Below are 25,827 nucleotides of genomic sequence, written 5' to 3' on the forward strand. Positions count from 1 at the left end.
GTTTTCTTTGAACTACTTTCTCTTCATATACAGCTGTAAGTGCTTTATCATATTTACCTAATAAATAAGAAGGCAAATAGAGTAAGTTATCTCCTGGAGTAGAATTACTTATTAAATTACTCTGCCTTAATGTAATGTCTATGATATGGCACAGCTGTATAGCTGAATTATAAACAGTCCCAATTTTTTTTCTGTTCTATTTCTGTTATGCTTCTAAGTATGGTACTGCTGGAGCCTTATTGTTCTGAAGGATTGTTAACCCTAGGCAGACTTGCAGAGAATATTAACACTCCTCTCTGCTCTCCAGAGTGATGCACTGATTGAGGTGCAACCACTCTCAGAAGTTAGTAAAATTCTTAAAAGTAATTTCAAGACCAGACTAAGTCAAGACACTTTTATTTTTTGCTTGGTGTATAAAACTGATTCCCGTATGAAACAGAAATACATAACTAGCATACAGTTCATCTGGAGAGGTAGATGGTAAGAAGTTTGACGACAGTAGCACTTTAAGAGTTAGATTTGGCACATTAAAGCTAAGCTTTTTACAGACTTCAAACCAGGCCACTCCTCGAGGCACTCTGCCCATACACACATCAGCAGGTAGGAAAAGATGCTAAAAGATCTGAAAAACAAAACCAAAATCTAGTTAGAAAGGTATCACTACTAAATGAGGCAAATCAAAGAATACTTATGTTTCAGAGGATGCCATGAACAGCTATTTAGGAAAAGATATACTCTTTTTCCCCAGCTGTTTATTTTTGAAACTAATAAAACTTTAAGTCATGCCTGAAGATGCAATAAGATAATCAAAGCTATTCTAAAAACTGAAGCTTAGTGTCTCCTTGGAACCAAACTTCCAAGTGGAAGGATAGAAGAAGCCGTTTCCCTCACTTTGTGCTCACCAAAACGCCAGGTTTCTATTCTGCCTTTGAAAAGCAAGGAATTTGTTGTGTAACTTAACAAATTACACTTCCTCTTCAGTGAGGTGGTGCTGACTGCATACACGAACACTACTGGTTCACCAAAACACAAGGAATCACCTTTTTTAAGGAAGTGCCTGCAACAGATGCTGCAAAGTGAAGGAGTTTCACATATAGGTAGAGTAACTAAAACATTCTTAGTTCCATTCCAAAGGCTGTAACAGAAAGAAAATATTAAGCCTTCTATGTCCTGTGTATGCAGGTGTGATGTGAGACAGAGGAAACATTGTTTCCCTACATCCACACCCAGGAATCCAGGAATTTCTTAACCTTGGCAAACCCCGGTGGGAAATTGTGTGTGTCACAGATTAAGTACAGTTTATTTGCCTTTGTATAAATTATCAGTCTATAATGCTTACAGATGATCTGATTTCTTCCTTGGATTAGTGCTTACAGCTGAAGCTACACTTGTGTAGCACCCAAGAGTATTTTTTAAATAATAGTAATTGGCAAAAATTCACAATAGAAGTAACTTTAAAAGCTACAAGAACTCTGAAGCATATTTCAATTATACTGTTGTAATCCTCTGCTCAAAACAATGTGGGAAGTGGTTTTGCTTGTTAAATGGTTAAGTATCAACTTCTGTACTGTTACTACTCTGGTCTTTAAACATGGTTAAACTGCTAGTACACACATCTGGAACTTTTCTACTGTCTGCTTGAGGGGAGAATAATTTTAACAATTCAATCTGACTGTGGACACCTTTCAATAAAGCTGCCTAACAGCACAATTTAAATCTAGGAAACTACAATTCTTTGGATGATAGAAGTCAGCTACATAAACAGAATTTTTCAAGGTTAAAACTCGCTATGAGATTTGTAAGGATTATGAACTACAGTTAACTGTGTAGCAGGTGCTTTGAAATAACATCTGTGCTCTCATCTCCAACAGATTTAAGTCAAGGGGCAACAGGAAAAGGCAACATGGCAAAATCATCATGCATGCATTTACTGTGGTCAAAATAACCAAGTTATTGTGACTGAATTTTGGTGAAACTATTGCGGATCTAAAACTCACCTTTCTAAAGAGCTTAGCCTAAAATCTAGTCACCAAAATGGCAGATGAGTGATAGCAGTAGTGCTAATGAATCTATAAAAGTTCTGGAATGAAAATCCAAATGAGTATTCCACTGTTTCTAGTTATTTAAACTGCTACTCCTGTAGTAGCTTACTTGAGTGGTGTATGGGCTTTTAAATGTAAATACTTCTTAAAAAGTATATACGTTTTTCTTTTGGCAGAGAGGGCATCTCCCCCTGACAGTGGTCAGTGCTCTTCTTGGGGATCACCACCACTAATCTGTTTTTGGAATTGTTCTTTAAAAGTTTAAGAACTGAAATCTGTTTTATCTGCCAAAATCAGGATTCACCACATATGCTGTCAGGTGATTAATTCTATGTGAGAAAAGGGAAGTAATACCCTTACAGAGAGCACAGCACAATTATTGTTCATCTGTGTTAGTCCAAATAGCAGCTCAGTAGTAGCTGGTCCCACCATTTTGCTATAGCAACACAAACTGGTGGAATCTCTGCAACAGCAAAGTGCTGCTCATAATGCCTACGGCCAGCAAGTGTCCAGTACAGAGCTATGACCAGAAAAGGGAAGAAGGGACCAGAAATGGGATCTAGACCAACACCACCTGCACAAGTCAGATACTTGTTACTGAATGCCTTTCATAGAGTCTGTCTCATTTAAATGACAAAAGAGTTTATGAATTGTAATTCAAGAACTTACCATTGAAAGATACCGAAGTTGTTGACATAATTACAAAAATGAACAAACTTTCTGGGGTCTGAATGGATTTGTACTTGATGATACTCCCGTCAGTAGGGGATCATGTTGTGCATTCTGCAGGCAGAATTGCTTCAAGTCAGCTGCAGCCTGAGAAACCTAATTATAACAAAAGCTGGTATTAGAATTCACTGAACACTCTTTACCGAGGACGTGGTTTTTATGTTGAAAAGTATAAAGAATACTACTAAATTATTCTGCAATACAGTTTATGTAGATTTTATGCAATAATTTCATTGTAGTTTTTTTGTTTCTTAAATACATAAGATGAACAATATAAGAATGAGAAGTGATTTGGAAGTTTTAGTTTTCTTGTTAAACTTTTAAGTATGAAGGGTGACACATGAGCAAGATCTTGGAGATGATTTTATTAAATATATGAAGATCCTTTTTCTAGCATAAAGAATTAAAAAATACTGTCTCATGGTTTAACATGTTCTACTCGACTGAACTCATATTTCAGGCTCCCTTGGAAAGCCATCCTTATGATATGACAATGGGGTTCTGAGCACCCTTATAAAGACAATGGGGGTTTTGGCATGCTGTACCTTCCTAAAAACTGAACCGTGAAAAATTATTTGTCTTGCTTTTTTTTGCCGTAACCCTGAACTCATAAAATAGAACAATCGAAGTTTCAAAAAGTTGCATCTTCCACTGACACTCAGCGTCTGCAGTTTGCCCGGTTTCTCCGCCGTGCCAGGCGCGGTCTCGCCCCGGCGCGGCACAAGTTCAACGCACTTCGTGTGCCTGGCAGCGACATCTCCATCTTGCCGTGCCGGGGCCAGCCCAGCCTTCTGAGGCGGCCTCTCGGCAGAGCCCGAAGGAAGGGCGCTCCCGGCCCCCAGGGCACGAACGGGCGGCGCGGGCCGCGTCCATCGCCCCGGGGAGCGCTTCGGCCGGGGAGCGGCCCCCGGCCCGAGGGGCGGCGGGGAGCGAGCGGCCGAGCCCGGGCAGGCGTGGCTGTGGAGCGGCCGCGCTGCCGGTCCGGGCTCGCCTCGGCGGGGGAACCCCGACGGAGCCCCGGCAGAAGCGCGGAAAAGCCGGGGCGCCGCCGCCCAGCCGGGTCCGCGGGGCGGGGCAGGTGGGAACCGGCGGCCCCGGCGCGGCCCCGGCCCGGCCCGGGCGCGGCCCCGGCCCGGGGCGGTGAAATGGCGGCGCGTCCGCCCCGTCCCGTCCCGTCCCGTCGCGGCTCCGCGCTCACCTTCACGCGGGTCACGCTCGCCTCCAGGCGCAGCTGCTGCACCACCTTCTTCATGGCCGCCACGTTGGAGGAGCCCGACATGGCGGGGTCGGCGGCGGGCTCGGCTCGGCTCTCCCGGCACAACTTCCCGGCGCGGCCACAACTCGGGGCCGCGGCGCCTGCGCAGCGGGCCCGGGCGGGGCCGGCCGTGTGCCCGGGACGGGACCCGCCCGCCGCGCAGAAACTGCCCCCGCCCCCGAGCGCTGATGCTGGGACTCGAACAGCGAGGTGGCGAATCTTAGTGATAATAGCCTCTGGGTTCCAAGGTTGGAGGTTATTTTGCGATGCAATGAATGAAGTTCCTGAGTTCGTGCTGGCAGTTTGAGTGCTGCCTGGAGGATCAGTTTGCTAGTCCTGGTTCACTGCAGAAAGTGCCCGGGAGCGGCAGTGAAGTGCGGCATGGGGTGACACCAGGCGCTGCGAGGTGCAGCATCTCCCCTGTACGAGGGAGCCGTGGCAGAGCCCGTGCTGTGCCTGCCTCCGGCGGGCAGTGACGGCGCCGTCGTGGGGTGCCACGCTCGGGAGCTTGCAGGGAAAGACACGGGCCCTGTTAAGTAGGTATTTCCCACTGGCATGAGGAAATCTTAATTCCACAGCGCCAGAGCGAGACTTGGAAGGTCTGGTCACTGTACTCAAGAGCAGGTGAATTAGAAGTAGCTGGGGTACAAGGAGGAGAGGATTAGAGAGATCTATCGAGTAGCCTGTCAGTTCCCAGGAACAGGGGTATGATGATCTGAGCTCTGTCAGTCCAGAGGAAGAGCTGATGCTTGTTTCTCAAGGGGATGTGTTACAGCCCATGAACCAGCAGCATTTCCTCTTTCTTCTTGAGCAGTGAAAGGCTGTGCACAACACCATGTACTGGGTGTGCTCTCAGGTAGCTGTTTAAAGGACCTAGTGAAAGAATACCCTGGTTCCCAGTCCTAGGCTCAAACCTGGCACAGGGAGTTGCATTTTTAATCTGTCATAACTTTGTAAGTTTTTTTTATACTCCTAAACACTTTGCTCACAAAATCTAGTATCTAGTGTGGCGAGAAGTTGTAGAAAAATCAGATAATGTAAAGATGTGTATTGAAACTGAGCTTTTACATGCACCTTGTCTACATCTGTGCAAAACCTGTCAATTCAGCTAAAACTGTGGGGAATAGACATTTTAATTAATTTAATTGAGTCTCGTATTACCTACTTAAGACAATATACAGTATAGCTGAAAAGACTGACAGCAGTCAGGTATGAGCACATAGGGCAGAATGTATTCATTCTCACAGCTACTTTTGTTGAAAGGCTGAGCAAAACCAGAGAAAATAAGTGCATATACCCATTTTGTTTGCTGTTCTAGTCTGCAGCAGAGGTGTAGAATACATGTCTAAAGTGGTAACCTCATTTCAGGTCGTGGACATCTGCCACTGCCCTATATTTTCTAGTGTAAGTTTATTTCACTGAGGCATCAAATTAAATTAGGATCCTCACTGATTTCAGTGGGTTTATATCTGCCTGGGTATTGTTGCTTGCTAATGACTCTTAGATAATTGCTAATTAATTCTTCTATGGGTACTATGCAATGCTGCAGTACATTAGCATTAACAATAACTAGTACCTGGCCAGTGAATCACTGTCTTAAAAAAAAAACAACAAACCTCTTTTATTATAATCCAGGAGAGGGAATAGCAGCCTTGCTGATATTCCTGTGGCTTGGAAGCTGTTGATAACTGTGTTGTTCAGTCAGCTTGACAATCTTAGTGCTGCCTGAGTCAGCTTTCCAAAGGATTCCTAGGTCAAAGTACAGGCCACTTCCATTAGCTGTGAAATTAGAGGAAGATGTTAAGGGTGTAATTGTCTACGGCCCTGAGCTCTTGTTCCCATGAACTTGATTTCTTAGCCTCTGTGAGATTTTTTTTCATTCCTCATTCCTCACCATAGAAGCCAAACTTTTATTATTTCTAGATGAGATGGCTGTAATGAACTCTAGTTTGCATAACTTTTAAAGGGACACCCTGAAGCAAGTGACTGGTATGTGACTGTTTTCTGCCAGCCAGTGGCAGCAAGTGACAGATTAATATCATTGTATTTTCCTAGCAGCTGCACTGGCAAATAATTTTTTAGATAAATTTCTGCCCTATATCTCAGGATCTGGATACCTAGATACTTTCCCCCCATTATACACTGTAGATGTGTCCACTCTGCAGACTTTGGTCTCCTCTGCCTCCTGCCTGTGCTCCAGAGCAGTTTTATGATCTTTTACTACATGCTTGAGGTGTGAACTGAAGGCCTGTAGGGCTGCTTGCAAGTGCAAACAAACCTTGACAGGGTAGTGTTGAAGACCTGTTCAAATGGAAGGCCTGGCAGGTTCTTGTGTATACTGTTTGCTGAGAATGCCACGTGCTATCCCCCAATGCCTGTGCTTTGCCTGAGGATTGAGAGCTGCCTGGGCCAAAATCATCCTACCATTAAATCAGTGTGGGTGATTAACAGTCTGCATTTGTTCCCTGGTTTCTTATATGGCAGCATAGAACAATTGGTATTTGGTATGCCTCTGGAACATTTGGATTTATTGTGCTGAGATAGATGCTTTTTATTCGGTAGTGATTTTTCTACTGGGCTCATTACCTAAATATATTACCTAAATATATTACCTAAATATATGTAGTACATTAAATGATGCAATTCATATTTGTGTCAGCATTCTCATTCTCAAATCATGGTAGAAATGTTCACACTGCAGTGTTTGGTTTTTATTTGAAATACATTTGCATGCACACACCCAACTGTGAATTTGTGCTGGAGAAGACAAAAGCAAAGGAATGTGCCTGCTGCTTAAAGTGGACAGTGCTGAAGGCTCCTCTAGCCCTGGGTGCTTGAAGGGAATGTTCAAGAGTCCTGGTGCAGCCTCATGAAACTGTGTCACTTAAATGGAAGTGCATGACTGTAGCTTCCAGAGGTGTTGTTCTTCATCTGCAGATGAGCAACAGCATTCTGAAGAAGTAAATTTCATATTTTGTCTGCTTCCATATTCTCCCTTTGCATGAGGCTGGTACAATGTGAATCTTGCTGGTTAATGTTAGGACAGCCCTTACAGTGCAGTGTTCTGAGTGCCACACCAAGACTGGCTGTAACTGGGTTCAGTTCTAGGACACAGTTCTCAGTTTTGGTCATTCTGTCTGTGCAAGCCAGCATGTACAGACCATTATCTTCCCCCTCCTACTAACTAGCCATCATTATTTGATCTTACAGATGTATTAATGTATGACAACATTCTAGGGTGTCTCCTCACATCACATTAAGAGTACTGCGGGAGAGGCTTGGAGAGTACCTGGGTGGAGTGCCAGTCGCAGATAAATTCAGATTTTTAAAATGCATTGGGAAAAAACTAGCAGTGGTAAGTTATTTTTTTTTCTTTGGTGCTCTTCTGTTTTATAATGTAAAGCAGAGATTTCATTCCTGCAGATGAGATAGTATCACATAAATTAGAGATAAATTTCATTTAAACATGCTGCAGCATAAGCTCTTGTCAGAGCATATCTGTTTCTCCAAGTACAAAGGCAAAGCTGGACAGTTATATTAGAAATACCCTTTAAAGCAACAGGTGTAATTAGTTGCCATCCATTGAAAATATAATGGTTTTGATAAGTCCATGGATTAAATGTGATAAATCTGGTTGCATTAAAAAAACCCTAAACCCATAAGTCCATTACTACCTGTACACAGTTGGGAATAATTAATTTGACAAATTTGCAGTGGAAGCTCAGTCAGAGTTCCTCTAATGGCTCCTGCTGTGACCTGCCCAAAAGCATTTAAGACATAATTCTCTGAATGAAAGCTTCTCTAGATGTTCTACTGTTTAGTCCAATAATACAGCCTGAGATGTAAGTAATAAAACCCCTACATGTGTGGATCATAACTGGTCCTCACACCAATTCTACATATTTATCTTACAAAGTATAGCTAAAGATTAAATAAACTTCAAAATTAGTCCAACTGAAGGTTTGTTCATGTAATACACAAAGATTTAAGTAATATATGTAAGTATAGAACACTTTTTCCAAGTCTCACTTCACCTCTTTCTTGTGGATTTGGAAATTAAATACAAACAGGAAATTTGGTGCCATTCTTTATTTCATTTCCAGTTGAATTATCACTAAAATCACTCTCATAGAAGATTAGAATAAATGCTAAGTAATATGCAAAAACTAGGTGGAAAAACATTAAAAGAAACTTAAAAGACTGTGATACAATCTAAATTGGAAAGTAGGCATATGTTTTCAGTGAATTGAGGTCTTCTTAACTGGATGATAATAAGTAAGATGATTAATTTTCTTCTCCACATAGTTCAGAGGTAAATGGAGAAATTTTCCGGCCTTTATAATGTCAGAAAATGAATAAAGTATTTTATGTTAATAGAGAAATAAAGATACTGGTAACATACATGAAGATTTATAGAGACAAATGAAAGATTGTTTTTCTTTGAGGTATTTTCTTTGAGGTACTGTTGCTTGATGTTTAACTTTATAACAAAGTGTAAAGCAATAAACCAACTGCTTTATTTGTTGTTTAGGGTCATGGTAACCTCATTGAATTACATCTCCATGATCAAATATTTGTTGAGTGTTCTCTCCCCTTAGTCTTCTGTTTCACAACTCTAACAATGTAAGCAGAACTAAGAGCTGTGCCCTGCTTGCAAGCAAGGGTCTTTTAAATGAAAAGATAAACATAAACTAAATTCACGTTCATTTGCTCTTCCTTTATTGCATATAACCTGTATGTTTAATTCAATATAATTATTTGAATGTAAGCTCAGATTTCTTTTCCTTACATTGGAGCACATCTTTCAAATATATATTGACTATTTTAGAGCTTGTTTTTAGGACAGCTGTTGAAATGTGAAAGTGTATGTCATAAAAATAATATGAAGGAAAACAATAAATACAAGAAGACATAGGATAATATTAAATTTTTTCCCATATACATTCAATATTTTACAATACTGTATTTGGTAAATAGAGAAAATTATGTGAGACTCAGCATTTCTGTCCAGATTCAGCTTGAAGCAACTTTTGATAAAGTTGAAAATTTTCTCTTCCTGTGACTGTTGGATCATGTCCTTTGAACCATAAGAGAAAGTGCAAAGGACAATAAAACATTCAGTACATGCATGTAATCTTGTGGATCTGAGTAAGATTTTGAAAATAGACAGTTTCAGAACTCTGTCAGAAAATACAAATGTAGTCTGAGATACTTTTACCCCATAAGGCCACTACAGATTATAGTGAGGGTTATAAGAGAATGCAGTATGTAAAAATGACAATAGAATTCATATGTCACATGCAACACTATTGATGAAAAAAGTACTGTATTTGTTACACTTCCATACTTTATCTTCTGAGGTGAAAGCAAAGCAGGAAACAGAAGTGGAACTGAAGTAATTTGCTCCTCCTTACTGCATGGCTTGCAAGGTACCATTTTCAGAAACTTTGCATTGGACATTGTCTTGTCTGATGGATAAACTCTGTAATTTTACTTCATCCTGAATTATACTTATTACCTGGAGTGGAATATTCTGAAAATGCTTATCCTTTGCCATCATCACCTCAACAAAAACATCACGTTAGTGAAGAAGCTAATATTTTGGTTATGGATCAAGATTATCCAGCCTTTCCCAACAGAAACTTGAAAAAGGCAAACCATTTTTACAAAGTATACAAAGCAGGCATCAGGTAGAAAATCTGGAAGTGCCCAGTCCTGTGGAATGGGGTGAGAAAGAGCCTGTTCCAGTTTCACACACAAACAATAAGCAAGACAATAACAACAGTATTCGAAAGTTTGAAGAAAAAGGTAAGCTTTACCAGTGTAGTGAAGGAGGGTGATGAATGAGAAGAAAAATAAATCTTATAGTTAACATTTACAGTAAAATAATGTCTCTGTTTCATATTATCAATTATTATGCAGATCAAAGTGGATCTGATGGACCTTTCCTCACACCAAGTCATTCAAATCCTGCAGACCAGGAGTCTGGAATGTGTGACCCTGTATTACAGACCTCTGAGCAGAATCATCTCAGCCAAAATCAAGAAGACTGCAATGCTCCTAAGTGGAATTACAAAGCCACAGGAACTGCTCTTACTCATGTAAACCACAGTGAAGAACAAGGCCAGGGTAACGAAAGACCCCAAAATCACACTAAATATAAAAAAGGTACACATGCTTGTTATTGTCTTTTTTGCTAAAGCAAGAGTTCTAGAAAGGAAAGATAAATTTTAAGAAATCTGTAATTAAAGCTTAAACAGGAATAGCACTATCAGAACAATATTCCATTTTTTTTAAAATAATGATGATATCTTTCAAAGAGATGTGGTTTTACCTTGTGAATCCTTCATTATCACTCTATGCTGATATAAACACTTTACTATAGCTGATACATTGTCTAATCACCAGAATTAGTCAGATACAAATTCTAATAACAAGAATACCTTTTTTTTGCCTTGATTTCTTTCTTCTGTTATTCATGGAACATTTCCAAATCCTAGAGATAACACCACAATCAGCTGTGCTGATTCACTGAATTTCCAGAACAGGTTGGAAAGTCCAGTCAATGACAGTCAAACCAGCCTGATTTTTGCAAGTGTAATCTATGTATTTTTGTCATCACTATCCTGTCACAGAACTAGCAAACATGGAAAATAATGAGCATCAAAAAGATACCAAATTAAGAAGAGACAGGACACAGGATGCTGAAATTGTTAAAATAATGGAAGACCAAACTACAGATTATGTTCACAAAAAACAAAGGTTAGCAAATAATGCATCTTCTAAAATAATGGATAATACTAATTCACTAATACAAACTTACTTTATAGACTTCAAACAAACAAAAGAAAAGGAGGCAAAGAAAACATTTTGCTCAATGAACTTTCACTTGTTTTTTTATTTTATTTTAGCTTGCAATAAAACAAACCTAAAAAGACTAGAGCTGGTCTTGGTGAAAAACTGGATAATCAGATATGTTTTTCAAGGTAACATTCCTACTTATCTTGAGCAATAAATATAGTCCTCCACCTAGAAACAGTCTAATTTTGTAAGACTGGTGACTCATTATAAATATTAAAGATTTGAGAATAATTGAGAAAAGTTAATTCATGCACTGCTACTTAGCAGATTTTATAATGAATATAAAATATATTTCTAAACAACTAAAATCTGCAATTACAAGTTTTAGTTTAGAAATTGGCAGTTTTTGATTTCATAATTAGCAAACCAGGTGGCTGTTTAAAGGCCCTTAGTTCCTGGTCTTGCATGGGACTCAGTAACTTGGGGATTATGGGCATGGACAAGAGCCATTAGCATGAGTCTGTATGTTCTCTGTGAGGGAAGTGTTCAGTGTTCTCATTTTGTTTGCAGAGATCCAGCTCTTTGTAATTTAGTGGTCATGTGTCCTTGTAACAGAATAAAAACCCCTATCTGCAGAAATCAAATTCAGCCTTCTCGTTCACTCAGGCCACTTTCAGGGCATGTGTCTAATGTAACTATTCAGGATTCATTGTGTCTTTTGACTCTATAGGCAGATGGAAACAAGCAAAATCATCTTACTTGTCCAAAAGAGTGTATTTCAGCTTCTAGTCCACCTTTTTTGGCATTTACTGTAAATCCAGCTCAAGTTCCTGTAATTCAGGCAGCAAGTGAGTACATGATTCCAAGAAATTGCAAGGAAGTGAACATTTAATCAAGACTGGAGTCAATGAAGACATAAATATCTACACTATACATGCATTAATTCCCAGTATTGTTACAAATTTTAATTTATTAATAGAAAATTTCAGGTATTTATGATTGCATGGGCTGTCCTAGAGCTTGGCAGGCTTCCAGCACTAGAAAAGCTAACTTGTCAAGTGGATGGAAGGAGAAAAGGAGGGAGATCAGATGAAATACTGCAGGCTTAAGTGAGAATGTAGCAAAGAAAGTCACAAGTGGTGTTGCTGAGGAGGAGGATAATGAGAAGTTAAGTGTTAGACCTATTGTTGCAGACTAGTGGAAGTCTGAGATGTTGTCCTGCCAGCTGGAGTTTAAGGCAAGATTTCTCTACAGTTTATATTGCAATGTATTTTAAGCAGGAAATAGTCCTTTGAAGGCTTTTTTGTCTTCATTGGCAAGAGTTTGCAATGTATGGAGTGAATATATTTCTTAATTTCTTGATTACATAGTTTTAGTGATATATTGTCTAAACATATAGGAAGATGTTTGTTTGCCTGTGTGTGTGAAAGCCTGGATGCATGCTGGGTTTCTCCCTTTTTCTAAAGCACCAGATATTCTGAAAAGTTAGATTAAAATGAAATCTGATTAAAATGAAATTGTTTCTACTGCTTGTTCTGACAGAGCTTTTGGCATAGTTTGCAATGAGTGCATTACAAAAGTCTTGACTGATCCTTTCTACTTAGGGTATTCAAATGCTTGCTAAATATAATTATAATATCTTTAGAAAACAAGATGGTTGAACAATTGCAACAAATGAAGGAAGACAGAAGGCACATGGAAAAAACTTGAGAAGAACTGAGCAAAAAAGCTAAAGGGCTACTGGAACAAAATAAGCTGAGGAGATACTATGGTACACTTTTAATTTATTCTGGAATTTGCAGTGATTGAGAAATTACACTGAAACCAATGTGAAAAGATTTGTCTCCTTGTCAGTGAGCTTAATTACAGAGAGAGCAGTTTGCTAACCAATAGCTCCAAGAAGACTCATTTTGTGTAATAGCATGCTAGAAAAATTCAAGGTTGCAGTGTTTCCTTCCACTTTTTTTTTTTCATTTGTAGCCTATCTTATAAAGTTGAGGTTATTCTGGCTTTCCTAAACTATTCAAGTTGTGTCTCATGTATGTGCAGTGCTCAGAGAGCTACTGCAGGATGCTTCTCTCTGAGGCCCAGGCCAGCTTGGCATATTCTAATCTGCCTTTAGGGTTTGTTGATAGGGCTTCAGGTAAATTGCAGCATAATAATGTTTATTCCTCCTATCCAATGTCATTCAGCTTATGACATAGAACTTCTAAGCCTGTTGTGACAAGCTTGACAAACCTTGATTTTTAACAAGGTCAAATCTCATTGAAATTTCACACAAATTTTCTTCATAAAATTATTTTCAAGTTTATACTTAAAACTAACTTCCCTAAGTCACATCCCTGATACACAGAGATGAGATTTAATAATTTTGATGTTTTGAGAGCTTTCTCTTTGTGCTTAAATGTAGATAAGTTATTACAAGTCTCAAATATTACTTATAGCTCGTTGAAAGGAGACAAGCTCATTCCTTCGGTTATTCTCTAAGGATATGGTTGCACTGCACTGTGCAGCATGGGGAATTTGTATTTAAAAAACCCCAAATTTGGGTATGTGAAGCAGTAACTCTGTAGTAGCATGGAGCTGCAATTCAAGCTAGAGATAAGCCCTAAATGGCACCTGCATTGCCTTAAATTATGTTATCCAGTTAGGTAAAATAAAGGTTATTTCACAACGATTCAAACAGCTTCTGCAGGTTCTGTAGAAAGCATCAGTACCTCTGAATTTTTTATCAGACCTGAAGAGTTTTGTAACCAAGGGCAGGTAGCAAGCATGTTTCTTTACAAGATATTAAAGAAAGAGCATTTTCTGCAGTAACAGCCAGCTGAGTCTGTGTTTAAAACCCTCCTAAGACTGCCATTCTGACAGCCACTCTGTTACCTGGCATAGAGTCATCCTCCAACAGCTGAGTTCTTTTGGGTAAGTTTCAGTTGTCTTGCTTCCATAAAATATGCCCCAAAAGAAGGGATTAATTTAAGACACTGCAGATACAGGGGCATTTATGTGCCACCTCTTTATAGCACATTGACAACACAGGAGGAATCACAGTGAAATGTAAAGGTAACTGTCTCCCATAATTTGGGAGGTCAGTATAAAATGAAGCTGTTCAAAATCTCTGGCCATGAAGAGCATAAATTTTGCCTAAATCTGCAATGCTACATTTTCTGGGACAGTAGAGCTCTGGACTTCAGACTGTGCTGGGCATACCACTCTTCACAGGGGCACTTAGGTGCAGCAGAACCTGCAGGACAGCCAGGCTGAATAAACTTTGGGTTTGGACCCTGTGTTTTAACTCAGTGGACAGATAGAGCCTTTTGTTGCAGGTGTTTTTGTGAAAATTCAGTTGCATTTAGAGTGAATGTAACTTTAATGAAGATTTTTTTCACTAAATGTTTATTTTAAAGAAACCTCTTGCCATGTTTCAGTTATGCATTGGCCAGCTGAAGCTTGTGAGGTGAGCTGGTCATGACTGTCTTCAGCAGACTTTAGGATAAGGTGAACAAGGCCAAACACTATTACTGTTTTCCTGTGCAGTGCGTGAGGAATGGAAGAAGTACTTTGAAACCAAGAAAGCTACAGTTTCACTGGAGGACACTTTAAACAAAGTGCAACAAGATTTAGATCTTTATCACCAGAAATTGCCTCTTGCAATTGGAAACCAGGGATAGTCAAAAACAACCAACCAAAACAACCTCCAAGGTATTCGCTTGTATTATTTATTATCTCTTTTTTGAGTCTGAGGTTTTCTTGTATAAAATATAAATTAAAGAAACAGATCTATCACCAACCAATAACTTGTAAACTAGCTTTAGCTCAATGATCAGACAGAATTCCTTCAGGCCATTTGTCTCAAAAAGACTGCAGAAGTGCTTGAGTCTGAGCATTTGTTTCTTTCTGCTTTCTGTTGGTACTCTTTTGTAACAAAATCCCCTTCTGTTCAGTATGGTTAATGGATTTTTCAGTTCTATTTTGTTTCTATCGTCCCAGACTTCATACAAGGAGGCAATGAATGTTTGGAGCATGCAAAGCATATCTATAGCTTTTGAAGTAGTTACACTTCAACTACTGTGCAACTGTAAGTTTCATAGGAAGTTCAGAGGGATTAAAAAGAGAAAAGATAAAAGAAAAGGAGGAAACACCCTTTCCAACAGTTGTCTGCTGATTTTCTAAATGCATTAATGGAAGTAAGGCTGTTGACAAAACTGAAGCTAGCCTAGGAAAAATAAATGTCTCTCTCTTGCATCTGAAGGGTGTGTGCATGTACGATCTGAGTGTATATTATATACAAACATGTATTATTTGAGATATCTTGAAATATCTACAAAAAACAAATATAAATAAGGTTGACGTTGCATTACTGGCTATGTTCAGACACATTATTTTGAGGGGCATATCAGGGGTGGGGTGTTTTGGTCTCCCTTGCTAGGCACACAGAGATGCACCAGTCCCACAGAGGTTCTGTGGTGGCCTGAGAAGGGAGCCAGGGTTTCCTGAGCTCTTAGGCTGAGCACAGGGCTGCTCCCCAGACCTCCTGAGCGACGTGCAGCCAGGCAGGCATCAGCAGGGTGGGAAGGCAGGGGAGGTGGAAAGAGGCTGTTGGAGGATTGCTTGGGTGCTGAAGTAACACCCAGGGAGCAGATACACTAATGCTGCACTTGGAGGTTTGTTGTTGTTTCACACAGAATTACACAATCATCCGGATTGCTACAGTGCAGCATGAACTCCATCAACTGAGGAGGAAGCTAGATGATACAAAAATGAGACTCCTAATAGAAATTAAGGTACTGTGCCTTTTAATTAGAACAGTCAAAATGTGGCAATCTATTGAAAAAAACTAGGATGTCTCAATTATTAGATGATGTTGATATTTGCTATAAACAGTTCTTGTTTTATGCTGTTAGTTATAAGGTGTTAGGTGTTGTGACTTTAGCATTTGAGCTAAATTACTCCAGAACACAGGTTATCAAATTATTTGGAATGCATGGCATTCAAACAACTTAGATACTCAATGCACTATGATTGTGAGCCAAGGTTCACAATCCTATTCATACAATTCTCATTTCATTCAAAAGGTAATTGAAGAAATACATCTAAGCAGATGGCAGACTTCTTCATCTGCTTTATTCCATATCAGTGTTGCCTATGAATTTTTAGAAGGAAGAGGTAGTTTAGTATATGCCTTCACACTGGGCAGCTTTCAAGCTCTGAAAGCTAATAGGAGTGTTCTACATCACAGAGATTGCCCATACTCCTGTTTACTGGGTACTCCAGGGTGGTTGCAATTATTATGACTTCCATTGTCTAGCAAGGAGTGGAAAGAACAACTAATTTGCAGTTGTCTCACAAACATCAAGGCAAAGTACAGAACAAAGTAGTGCCAGAACATGTAAAATTTCAAAGATTAAAGATATATCCTGTATTCAGCCATCCTGTATAAAATTCAGTCTTAGTTATATAAACCTATATGCATGTCAGCTCCAAAAAAAGCTTCCTTAAATTGCCATTCCTTAAATGATGGGTTCTTTTGCAGATGAGAAAGCAGGCAGCATCTGATTTACGAGCACTGAGAGCAGAACTGACACAGAAGAAGATTCATTCTGCTTTAATTCTCCAGTCCAGAAAATCAGGAATTTAAGAAGATGACATGACTAACATCTGTGAAGTCTGCAGCAGCTCTCCAGTGTATATAGAAGAGAATTTCAAAGCATTTACTTGTATGTTCTTGAATTTACTTTGTAAAAAGACATTAACTATATAAATGTTGTGGAATTTGTATACTAGGCTACAGAGGTAATGTAGCTTGCTTCTTTTTAAATCTCACTTACTGTAAGATTAGTCAGCTACTTATACAGTTTAAGCTAGTAACATGTCTAAAACTAAGCTACTATTTTTAAGGTGCAAATTAGTTAATTGTGTAACATCCCAGTGCTATGCTGATGTTTTTTCTATTAACTACATATCTGCTAAGAAATAAACCTAAAATCTGTAACTGCCCGTTCTTATTTTTAGTCTCCCACACTCTATTTCTTAGAAATTATTAAAATAGTTTCTGTAGAACTGCAACAACAGTAATCCTTTATTTGACTATTTACTGGAGTTATGTTTTTGCCATTATAAATATGCCTATCTATAAATTACCCATGTATTATTATGAAGCATAAACAAAATCTCAGATAATCTCACTTTATTCCATATCTAGCTGGTTTTGTTTCCTCCTTTATTAGGAAAGGCACATGGCCATAAAGTGTCTTCTGTAGTTAGAAAGCTTGCCTGAAAGCTTTCTCTTGGACCAGTATAAAGATGTTCCTGCTCCAATTTACACTCTTGCATATTCTGCCTTTCCTTAATTCCAAGGTCAAGCATGCCCTGAGATTAACAATTCTCTGAAAGAGAAATCAGAAACCTCTTCATAGAATTTTTTTTCCCAGCTCCACTCTTTGCCTCTTTGCAAACCAGATGTTATTATATTCAGCAGAAGAATAACATGCTAGGAATTAATCTCAGTTAAAAAGCTATCAAGGCTGTATTTATTACTGGAAGTGAAACACTCCTGGGAAATAAGTTACAGGATAAGAAAATTATGCAGCTCTCAAAAGAACTAACTTAGAAATGTCTTGAGTAAAACCACCTATTATCCAATTAAAGACAGGACTTAACAAAGATTTTAGTGCTAAAGGATTAAATAAATTATTAAAACTACACCCACTTTTGCTTAATTCAGGGTTGAAGCTCACATTCTTTATTTAAAAATTGTGTCTTATTTAAGATATGAAAGCAGGGTACTAGCTACTCGAAAATCAGACCCTAAATTTAAAGTATAGTATTATCAATTCATGATTCTTGACTGCTACAGGAAAGAGAGTTTTATTATTAAGTCAGCTGGCCCTCAGAATTTTGCAGGTCAGATATTTGTAGCAGAAAATTCTCAATTCAGCAAATATCCATCTAATAGTATTTAAACATTTAAGTAGTAATACATGTTCTGAAGTACATAAGTGTGTAGATATAGATGTACACACACATATACATATATATATTATGTATAAAATGTAGCTGTTTCTCTTAAGACTTATAGGGTGGTGTTCTAGTGAAAAGCCTTCTGATATGTCAAGGGAATTTTTAGTTTCTGCAAGAGCAGTAGGCTTCACCTTCTGCTTTCCATCACCTGTAATACCAAGCAGACAATTCAGATGAAGTTTTCCAGTCTTTTCCTCAGTAGTCATTATCATAATGCTGCCATACCATGGTAACCCTTTAGCAAGCAAGAAAACCCAACCAATCAAACAAAAAGCCAAACCAAAACAAACCAAAACAAACCAAAAATCTCACCAAACCCACAACTGACTACATCTACCTAATTAAATATTTTTTTAAAGTAATGGAGTCACTTAAGCAGGCCCAGTTCACTTTAATCTGGTTGTGAAACAGTTCTGAGAAGCAGACAAGCAGTGTGGGCTGGAAGCTGTAGAACAAGTAAAACACAGACAAGGAACATTGTTTACAAGCTTTACCACCAACAGCATTTTATTCAACAAATCCTGTAAACACCAGCAAATCGTTACATCACTATGGGTATTTTAAAAAATTATACAACTTCTTTAAGCAAATGATTTTATGAAAATCTGAACTAGAAAGAAAACAATCTCCTGTTATCTTAGAGGCAACACCCCATAAAAACAAAAAGCAGGCTACTGCATATCTTAGGGTATGTGGGAAAATAGATGTGCAGTTCATTAAATAAGCTTCTGAATTCTAGTTTTCAGGAAGTAAAGTAGCTTCAAATGGAAGGAAACATCATCCAAGTCCTCTTCATATTAATGCTGCTTCTTCAAGCTAAGGTCAGAGATTTTTGGCTTTTGAAACTAAGGAATGTATGTGATACATAAGCACAGTGAAACTGGAGTTTATTGAATGTTCCTTTCTAACAACAAGTTTGATATAAATCTTAACAGCAACTTCTTCATATTACGTAATTTCTTCATAAAAATATTTTAATCTAGAAGAGTAACCAAGCTGCATATAATCAGCAATCTATCTTTCTAGCATTCTGTTTAATCTGATTCTAGAGTGACTTTGCTAAAATACTGTTTGGGTTGGGAAGTCAGAAGGCTGAGACTGCACCATGTAACACAGGAATAAATATTTGCTGCACTTGGCAGCTTTAGCACAGCATCATTATGAGACTGCCCCGTAAATCCATCAATTCTTGTTACCAGATACACACTGGGTTCAAGCATTAAGTAACTTACAGTAACTAACTGTGAAAAATTAAAAAGATGAACAGTCTTAAAAAAACCTACTGATGTCCCAAAGCAACACTGGAACTTTCTGAAGAATGAAAATACGTCTTTGTATAAAAAATAACAAGATTAATTTGCCTAGTTTTTAAAGTTTTTGTAATCACAATATATTTATATAGAGTCAAAATCTGTGACAGTGTAAGCCAAAATAAAAAATTACCAATTTTCATCATTCTAAATCAAGGGTTCACACAGTTCTTATGGTGTCAGAGCTTGCCACATTGCTTGAGTTTGTTGTTCTGCTACAGCTTCCCTCGAATAGTCAAGACTATTTCCATTCCACATGCCAATGCCCCTTAAGCCTCGACTCTTCACATATGCTGCTTTTAGAGAGATGCTCTGAGGGTCATCAAACCATACCTGGTGGAATTGACCAACAGAATCCTAGAAAAACATTTAAACACTAGTGTCAGTGATCACATTTTCTCTTGAACACAGTTAAAAGTACAACTAAAAATTGAGACATACAAGCTATGTAGATTTATCTAGTATTTTCCTGATTTATCAATTCTTTGTCACACAGGACAATTAAAAATTCTAAGCCAAATATTTGGATAGTTTTTTTAATTGTAGAATATAAGTTATAAAACAATGACACAATTTAGCTGAAGTCAGATGAAAAGACTTTTACACATTTTAATATTTTTTAAATACGGCTAAAATTTCAGATACAGTATCTAAGCTAACAGGTGAACAGAGACTGTGGGGTTTTTTAAGCAATAAACAGTTTTAGAGGAGGTTATAAAATTTATCAAGGTTATGCTGCTGGTCATTGCTTACAACATCTTTTTAATAACCAACATGAAATGGATACACTGTGGTGTTCTTGTAAGCACAGTTATTTATGGACTTTTTCACTGTTTCTATGTAGAAAACAAATGAAGAAGAGAACATGCATGCAAGACAGCAAGTTAGACAAAATTAAGAGCATCTAAGAATCTTTTTTAGTTTAAACCATTTATCAACTCATGAAAGTAACTCCAAAAGCGAAGGACGGAGCTTTAGGATGTCTTTGTGACAAAATGTCCTTTTTGACATGATGCAGTATCTCGAGAAGATTGGAAAGTAATAAAAATCTTTATTACTCCTGTAGTCTTCAGGCACTGCACCCCGCTCTCAGGCTAGGAATTCAAGACACAAATTTTCAGCAACCCTTTACTGTACCAAAAAAACCCCAAGCAAACCAAACCAAAACAAAACACAGAAAACATAAAAGGAAGAATCTAATCTCAATAACCTTATAGTCAAAGGTCTATGGTTCAGGAATGCTTACTCCACACCACAGTGGCTTGGAAAAAGACTCTTACCTTGTACTCATAAAATGGAGCTTTCTGTACCTCATCCCACAGCAGCCCTGAAAGAGAACTGTTCACCTGCTTCATGATGGCTGCATAGGGGACCTGGCTCCCTGCAGCATCACTGCAAGGAGCCCCACGGAAAGGCACTTTGGGAAGGGAACAAACATGATCCTGAAAAACAAACAGGGAGGCATGAGTTTCAGGTAAGATGTATTGAACTCCAGAATAGGAGTACAGCCAAGAACAAGTCACAAAAGGTGTTAGGGCCACAAAAATTCCCAATCTTCAAGCAAATCCAGCAGATACTATCTGGAAATTTAAAAGTAAAGAGAGGAAAGTAAATTAAAACAGCTACATTTTCTTTAATCTGCAGTAATACAGGACAGGATGGATACCCTTCAACTTAAAGGGTTGTCGTATCTTTTTCACCTTTAATTGACCCTTACATTTTTCATAAGTATAATATTTGAGACCTCATAAACTGCTATGCTGTAACAGCTGTAGGTTTGCTATGGTCTGTTGCACACTTGTCTTTACAGTGGTGTTGTGAAGGCACATACAAGTGTTGTAGGGCTTTGGACATCATCTCTTCTCATGCAGATAACATTTATAGCTCCTTAGTCAAACACAGTGCTTGGATGTCATGGGGTTCAGGCTGCCTAAGGAGCTAAAATGCCTTGTCTGGTAACACACTGCTCATCAGCCAAGGAGAAGATTCTGTTTTGTGTCCCAGCTTGATGCTCATATCCATCAGACCACAGTATTCCCTAGTCCAAAAATGAGATTACCAAAACCCAGTCATATCTTTCCAAATAAAAAAATTAACAGTTTGATTGCAAAGAAATAATCTTCACCTTACCATGGATAGATTTTGGCAGACATAGTCATAGCCATACCAGGGGACACCCATCACAAGCTTCTTAGGATCAATGCCCATAGCAATGTACTCTTCATATCCTAGTTTTGAGGGAAATAAAAATTAACATGCATTACTTACTTTTCCTATGTTTTATATTCTTACAACTAATTTAGAGGCAGAGCCACTGCAGAACTAGCATGACAGTTCTGCAAGAACTGGCCCCAGACAGAGGCCAAGGTGCAAGCTGTCCTTTGCCTTCTCCTGCACTCTCCAGTGAGTGAGAGGCTTGCTCTACTGAGAGCCCAGTAACTGCTCCAGCTGCTCACACTTAAAACCATCTGCCCTGAGAAATGTTTCAGGTTCTCTGCAATGCCAGGCAGACACCATTGCTCTGGCTGCCATTTGTCATTCTAAAAGCATTCTTCACACTCATGAGGTTACAAGGACCAACACAGAACTGCTGAAGGTTTCTCTGCAGGCTCATAAGGATCAGGGACACTGACAACACATATCTGAGCACTCAAAGCCTCACTGCAACAATAACAAAATAAACCTCTCTAAGAAAAAGCCCTCTTTTCTATCTACTCATGTGAGCAAATGGAAATATTCTGACTCCTGGGAAGGTGTTCTATCCTCACCAGCTAAAGTCTGCAGGTAAGGAGCATTGGCTTTTGCAATACAGTCTGTCCAGATCTGGCTCTGTTCATCATACGACATCACAAATAAGAAGTCACAGGCTTCTGCAATCCCAGTGTAGTTGTAGCACCTTTTATCTATGCATGCCGGAGACCAAGCCACATCAAACGTTACCTGAAGGAAAAATGCATAACTTAGTACCAAGTATGGCCCTTAGGTGCCCCTGTTATCTCTTTAAAGAAAAAAAAGAAAGCTATGACTATTAAAGACAGTATTTCCCAAATGGTATAGTTTAACAGATCTTGATAATAATGAACTCTAAAAGAAGCTGCTCATCTGATAAAAAACCAGAATATAATAAAGTGAGTACCCCATTAGTGAATATATAGCACCAAAAAAATTAAAATATAATATGAAAACCACCAAAAATATGAAGCATGCTGCAAATCTTGAAAACTTTCATGATAAGTTTACCAAAACACTATCAAGCTTTTGCCCCAGGAGGCTGTATTTGCCCTACTTTCAACAACTCATTAAGGCACACTAAAAACAGGCAGTTCACACATAGAAGTAAAATTGTATCCACAAATCTCAGCGAAGCCCATCTCTCATTTAAATTCACACAGGTCAAAAAGAGTGATTCTTAAAAGTTTCTATCACAGCTAACATTCACAATTAAGCATTCACTAGAATATTATATTGAGTTCTGCATAAACTTTTTCATATTCCTGTGCTAAACAGCACTGCCAAAAGTCCTTACATTTCACAAGGTTAAATTTAATGTTTGTATGAGGTACAATATTCTTACCTGTGATCCAACTATTTCTCTGTGAAAAGCATCTGTAGTTTCTTTAACAAGCTCTGTTAATGCATAATACTCAGGGGAGGTTTCATTAGCTTCTTGCTCTATATCTATGTTAATTCCATCCATATACTGCTTCTTTGCAAGGTCCACCTGTTGGGATATCCATGCTGCTCTTTTAGCAGGATCAACAATTTCCTGAAGAGGTACATCACCTAGACAAGAGGCCTTCAAGAGTTAATATGCATTTACATCACAGTAATAGTAGAAAGGAAAGGTTTGTCTGTAGTTAACCAACAAACTTAAGCACAACATAAAAAATGCCCATATCAATACTGGTAAAATAAAAAGGAGTTCATTTTTCCCCAAGCAGAATTTTGAGAAACCACCCCAGAAAAAGACTACCAAGGTTCTTTGAGAGAGTGGTGTTAAAACTAAGTTCCTTTGTTTTTTCTATAATTTTAATCATCTTACTTCTGCTTAATATTATTTTAGCCACTGTAAATTACCTTTTTTGAAATTAAAGTACTTTTAGCATTTTAACTGGTCATAGTTCTGGATTCTGCTTTTTCTCAACAGAGCCGAAAGGTATTTACAACATGTAAGCTAATGGACTTTGTCTTTCTAATCAGCATTTGTACCTGCACAGAGTTCCTGAGTATTCATGTTTTAAAACTCAACCACTTCCTAATAGAGAGGGATTCATTTAAGTGCAAAATACTAAAAATTACTTTAAATCCCTTTCCTTACTTTGTCTGTTGAGTAGACCACATAAGAACCAGAATACAGACCCAAATAACAGGCTTTTTCTTTCCTCCCTCTTCCTCCATAGCAATGATGTTCCCTGTTAAGAGAACTTTTATTAAGATGTCATTGGGATGTTTTGATTACTACCGTGGCACAATCCACTGTTGGTTTCAATACCCTGTATACCAGCATATGCAAAATGTCAAGGGTTCGTTAAAGCCTTATTTAGTTAAGGCTTATTAGTTAATTCTCTTCATTATTTTAATACTCTGCATACAACTGAATGTAAAATGTCAAGGTAATATAGCCCTGTGTACCTTATCCTATTATTCACGTATCATAAACAGCCATGTTTTTCCAGTGTAACCAACCTTTCAGCACTATCCTCGAGCCTTTGGAGTGGGCATAGCACATGAGCTCAGGATCGTACTTTCCAAAAGCTGCCACAGTGGTAATTTTTGACCAGTCGTAGGATTTCCAGGTTTCCTTCCCCACATCAAACACGAATACCTGGAAAAGGGGTAAAAAACACGCTCGTGAGCCCTGAACGCTTCTCAGCAGGACTACCACTGTCCACGCGGCTCTCACACCGGCAAATCCCCGGCGCTGCTGGGCAGCGGCTGCAGGGACGGCAGCGGCGGGCGAGTGCGGGGCAGCCCCGAGAGCGCGTCCGGCCCGGGCGCTGCCCGGGGACACTGCCTGACCCAGAGACACTGCCCGGGGACAGGGCCGGCCCGGGGACACTGCCTGACCCAGAGACACTGCCCGGCCCAGAGACACTGCCTGACCCAGAGACACTGCCCGGGGACACTGCCTGACCCGGAGACACTGCCCGGGGACACTGCCCGGAGACACTGCCTGACCCAGAGACACTGCCCGGGGACAGGGCCGGCCCGGGGACACTGCCTGACCCAGAGACACTGCCCGGCCCAGAGACACTGCCTGACCCAGAGACACTGCCCGGGGACACTGCCTGACCCGGAGACACTGCCCGGGGACACTGCCCGGAGACACTGCCTGACCCAGAGACACTGCCCGGGGACAGGGCCGGCCCGGGGACACTGCCCGGCCCGGGGACACTGCCTGACCCAGAGACACTGCCCGACCCAGAGACACTGCCCGGGGACACTGCCCGGCCCAGAGACACTGCCTGACCCAGAGACACTGCCCGGGGACACTGCCTGACCCGGAGACACTGCCCGGGGACACTGCCCGGAGACACTGCCTGACCCAGAGACACTGCCCGGGGACAGGGCCGGCCCGGGGACACTGCCCGGCCCGGGGACACTGCCTGACCCAGAGACACTGCCCGACCCAGAGACACTGCCCGGGGACACTGCCCGGCCCAGAGACACTGCCCGGGGACAGTGCCTGACCCAGAGACACTGCCCGGCCCAGAGACACTGCCCGGGGACACTGCCCGGCCCAGAGACACTGCCCGGCCCAGAGACACTGCCCGGCCCAGAGACACTGCCCGGGGATACTGCCTGACCCAGAGACACTGCCCGACCCAGAGACACTGCCCGGGGACACTGCCCGGCCCAGAGACACTGCCCGGGGACAGTGCCTGACCCAGAGACACTGCCCGGCCCAGAGACACTGCCCGGGGACACTGCCCGGCCCAGAGACACTGCCCGGGGACAGTGCCTGACCCAGAGACACTGCCCGACCCAGAGACACTGCCCGGGGACACTGCCCGGCCCAGAGACACTGCCCGGAGACACTGCCCGGCCCAGAGACACTGCCCGGGGATACTGCCTGACCCAGAGACACTGCCCGGCCCAGAGACACTGCCCGGGGACACTGCCCGGCCCAGAGACACTGCCCGGGGACACTGCCCGGCCCAGAGACACTGCCCGGAGACACTGCCCGGCCCAGAGACACTGCCCGGGGATACTGCCTGACCCAGAGACACTGCCCGACCCAGAGACACTGCCCGGGGACACTGCCCGGCCCAGAGACACTGCCCGGCCCAGAGACACTGCCCGGGGACAGTGCCCGGCCCAGAGACACTGCCCGGGGACACTGCCCGGCCCAGAGACACTGCCCGGGGACACTGCCCGGCCCAGAGACACTGCCCGGGGACAGTGCCCGGCCGGGCGGAGCGCAGCGGCTCCCGTGCGGGAGCGCTTCCCGGGAGCGGCAGCCGCTGCGAACGGCGCCGCCGCCGGGCCCGGCCCCGCCTGCGCCCGCCCGGGCCGGGGCCGCGCACCTCGGAGCCGGCGGGGCCCGTGACGGGCCGGCACAGCCGCGGGTCCCGGCAGGGGCAGGCGCCGGCAGGGCCCAGCAGCTGCAGGAGGCCGACGGGCAGCAGCCAGCCGCCCCACGGCCGCCCCATGGCCGCCGCTGTCCGTCCGG

At 41.0% G+C, this 25,827-nt stretch overlaps 3 protein-coding genes across 3 annotated transcripts; 1 reads left to right on the forward strand and 2 right to left on the reverse strand.

Annotated features, from left to right (window-relative positions):
* Nucleotides 1-379: 379 nt before the first annotated feature.
* On the reverse strand, nucleotides 380-4,134 carry GNG5 (G protein subunit gamma 5). The gene is made up of 3 exons (XM_021526944.3): nucleotides 3,970-4,134; nucleotides 2,712-2,867; nucleotides 380-622 (listed from the first exon to the last, which is right to left on the reverse strand). The coding sequence occupies exons 1-2, from the start codon at nucleotides 4,048-4,050 to the stop codon at nucleotides 2,742-2,744; spliced, it is 207 nt and encodes a 68-aa protein (XP_021382619.1). The 5' UTR covers nucleotides 4,051-4,134; the 3' UTR covers nucleotides 380-622; nucleotides 2,712-2,741.
* On the forward strand, nucleotides 4,049-16,462 carry SPATA1 (spermatogenesis associated 1). The gene is given in 15 exon segments (XM_077785537.1): nucleotides 4,049-4,327; nucleotides 4,423-4,562; nucleotides 7,264-7,381; nucleotides 9,387-9,443; nucleotides 9,520-9,622; nucleotides 9,625-9,834; nucleotides 9,949-10,194; nucleotides 10,662-10,788; nucleotides 10,938-11,002; nucleotides 11,562-11,675; nucleotides 12,473-12,598; nucleotides 14,362-14,468; nucleotides 14,470-14,526; nucleotides 15,510-15,608; nucleotides 16,358-16,462. Coding segments are annotated over 15 exon segments (1,953 nt in total).
* A 1,859-nt stretch (nucleotides 16,463-18,321) lies between these two features.
* CTBS (chitobiase) lies at nucleotides 18,322-25,807 on the reverse strand. Its single transcript, XM_021530435.2, has 7 exons — nucleotides 25,682-25,807; nucleotides 23,841-23,979; nucleotides 22,729-22,937; nucleotides 21,923-22,094; nucleotides 21,285-21,382; nucleotides 20,435-20,596; nucleotides 18,322-19,511 (listed from the first exon to the last, which is right to left on the reverse strand). Exons 1-7 carry the CDS (start codon nucleotides 25,805-25,807, stop codon nucleotides 19,326-19,328), a joined length of 1,092 nt encoding a protein of 363 aa, XP_021386110.2. The 3' UTR covers nucleotides 18,322-19,325.
* Nucleotides 25,808-25,827: the final 20 nt, after the last annotated feature.

Source organism: Lonchura striata, chromosome 9 (genome assembly GCF_046129695.1).
Source record: "Lonchura striata isolate bLonStr1 chromosome 9, bLonStr1.mat, whole genome shotgun sequence".
NCBI classification, from domain to species: Eukaryota; Metazoa; Chordata; class Aves; order Passeriformes; family Estrildidae; genus Lonchura; species Lonchura striata.